The following is a 2,499-nucleotide window of genomic DNA, read 5'->3' as shown; positions in this document are numbered from 1 at the left end:
CGGCGTGGCCCCAGCTGCTCCGTCCGTCGCCCGGTGCCCACCCCGTCCTCCCTCTGTGGCTGCGCCCTTTGCCCGTCTCCGCCCGCATCTCCCCAACTCCACCTGCGACCCCGCGACTCTCGCCGCGACTCCCGCTCCCACGCTCTGACCGTGCCCTTCGCTTCCGTCCCAGCCGCCTGATCATGGCCTGCGTCCCCCAGTCTCTGCTTCCTGTCTCCCCGTCTCCCCGCCGTGTCCGCATCTCTACTCGCGTCCCTCCTGAATCTCCCCGTGTCTCCTCCCTGCGTCTCATCTCTGTCCCATGTCCCCCTTCTCTGCCCCTGTGTCTCCCCATCTCCACCCCCGTGTCCCCCATCATTGCCCCCTGCATGTCCCCCTCTTTCCCCCCCCACTGGGTCTCCCATCTCCATCCCCGTGTCCCCCATCTCTGTCCCCTGCATCTCCTTGTCTCTCCCCAGTGTCCCCGATATCTGTCCTGTGTCCCACATCTCTACCCCCTGCGTCTCCCCATCACCCCTGCGCCCCTCGTCTCTGCCCCATGTCTCTGTCTCTCCCCCGTATCTCCCTGTCTCTGCCCTGTCTGTCTCTGCCCCTGCATTTCCCCATCTGCACCCCCGTGTCCCCCATCTCTACCCCCGCATCTCCTTGTCTCTCCCCGTGTCCCCCGACTCTCCCCGTGTCCCCCGACTCTCCCCCATGCCGCCCCTACCCTGGAGAAGGCCAGCAGGAAGTCCATGCGGTGGGTGGGCCCCAAGCAGTGCCGCAGGCGCCAGTAGACCAGGTGCTCCCAGGCGAAGACCAGCAGGGACAGGCCCATGGCCACGAGCAGCATGTAGAAGACGCCCGCCATGTTGTCGACGTCCAGTTTGCTGCTCATCACCTCGATCTTGTCGTTGTGGCAGATGCCCGAGAGCCACAGCCGCTCCAACATCTCGATCTCATCTGGGGGCAAGGTTCGAGGTCACGGGCCAGCACCCTCCCCTGCCACGCTCCAGGCCCTGCCCCCGACCCCGGTGTCCCCGCCCCCAGCTCCTCCTTCCCCACGCCATCCAGGAACCCCTGTGCTTGGCCACACCGTCCCCCAGGAACTGCAGCAGCGCCAGGTCGATGGGCCGCTTCCAGCGGGAGCCCTTGTGCAGCGCGATGCCGTAGCCCGTGGTGGCGAAGACCTTGCCGGAACCGATGGTGACCAACTTGCAGCCCTCGTCCTTGCGGGCCATGTAGTTGAGCACGGCCGCGTCATAGATGAAGGCGTCCAGCTTTCTGCGGGGTGGGAGGTGCAAAAGGTGGGTCATTCTGGCCCCGCCCAGAACCTCCCCTCCCCATCCCCCAGCCCCAACTTCCAGATGCTCACTTCCTACCTAGCCCCGCACTCTTGACCAAGTTACTGCTCCTTAGTGTCTCTGTTTCAACATCTGTAAAATGGGGATAGCAGCATTTCTCTTCCACGCTTGTTGCAAAAGTCAGATAGGGCCTGGTACATAACACTTAACCAAAAACCACAACCAAACGCACTGCCGCTGAGACCATTCGAGCTCACAGCGCCCCTAGAGGACAGAGTGGAACTGCACCACAGGGTCTCCAAGGCCGTCAGTCTTTACAGAAGCAAAGCCCAAACCACACCACTGCCGTGGAGTCCATTCCGACTCACAGCGCCCCTAGAGGACAGAGTGGAACTGCACCATAGGGTCTCCAAGGCTGTCAATCTTTATGGAAGCAAAGCCCAAACCAAACCCACTGCTGTGGAGTCGATTCCAGCTCACAGCGCCCCTAGAGGACAGAGTGGAACTGCACCATAGGGTTTCCAAGGCTGTCAATCTTTTCAGAAGCTGACTACGTCATCTTTCTTTCGCAGAGTGGCTGGTGGGTTCGAACTGGTTATGTTTGGGTTATCAGCCCAATGCTTTAACCACAATCCTACAGGCGATGCTTCCCAAGCAATACTCGGCAGTGCTGGAGAACTCTGAACTGTCCCTATTAATCATTACAATTCATCCTCACCATAGCTGGGAAGTTCCAGCACGTGGGTGACCCTGCCAGGATTTGAACTACCCACAGTAGCGCTTCCATCACAGCAGTCACCCCCGTAGGACACACTGACGGACGGGGTTGGGGCAAGCTCTGGAGTATGAGAATCCTGGGAGTCCCTGCCCGTTCTGTGGCTGGAGGACAGGGCTGAGATTCATCTTCTAGAGCTCCAAACGGGCAGGGAGAGCCCAGCTGACATATGGACACAGATATACGGGCAGCTGAAGTACTGCAGCTGCGTGTGGCCTCTACTGCCTCACAGGCAGACTGTAATTTTCTCTCCCGATTTTTCTTTGTTTAGGAAAATGCCCTGGGTGGCATATGGTGCATTACTCCAAGTGGTTTAGTGAAAAGACTGGAACTTCTAGATTCAGACTGAAAAGGAGGGATTAAGGGACTGGGAACTACCATCAGGTGGAAGAGGGTTGAGGGGGTCCTTGGGGACATTGAAGGAGCCCTCATGGTGCAGTG

General features: G+C 59.7%; 1 protein-coding gene across 1 annotated transcript in view; it reads right to left on the bottom strand.

The window, feature by feature from the left end:
* The window catches only part of GRIN2D (glutamate ionotropic receptor NMDA type subunit 2D), a 59,443-nt gene that overhangs the window by 1,630 nt on the left and 55,314 nt on the right, over positions 1-2,499 (bottom strand). The window contains exons 10-11 of the mRNA XM_007958109.1: positions 1,076-1,263; positions 710-942 (exon numbers count right to left, since the gene is read on the bottom strand). Of these exons, the coding sequence (XP_007956300.1) occupies positions 710-942; positions 1,076-1,263 (421 nt within the window). The remainder of the gene's footprint in view (positions 1-709; positions 943-1,075; positions 1,264-2,499) is intronic.

This window comes from Orycteropus afer, unplaced genomic scaffold (assembly GCF_000298275.1).
Source record: "Orycteropus afer afer isolate SDZICR_OR568_19922 unplaced genomic scaffold, OryAfe1.0 scaffold00854, whole genome shotgun sequence".
NCBI lineage: Eukaryota > Metazoa > Chordata > Mammalia > Tubulidentata > Orycteropodidae > Orycteropus > Orycteropus afer.
This window is presented reverse-complemented; position numbering and strand designations above follow the sequence as displayed.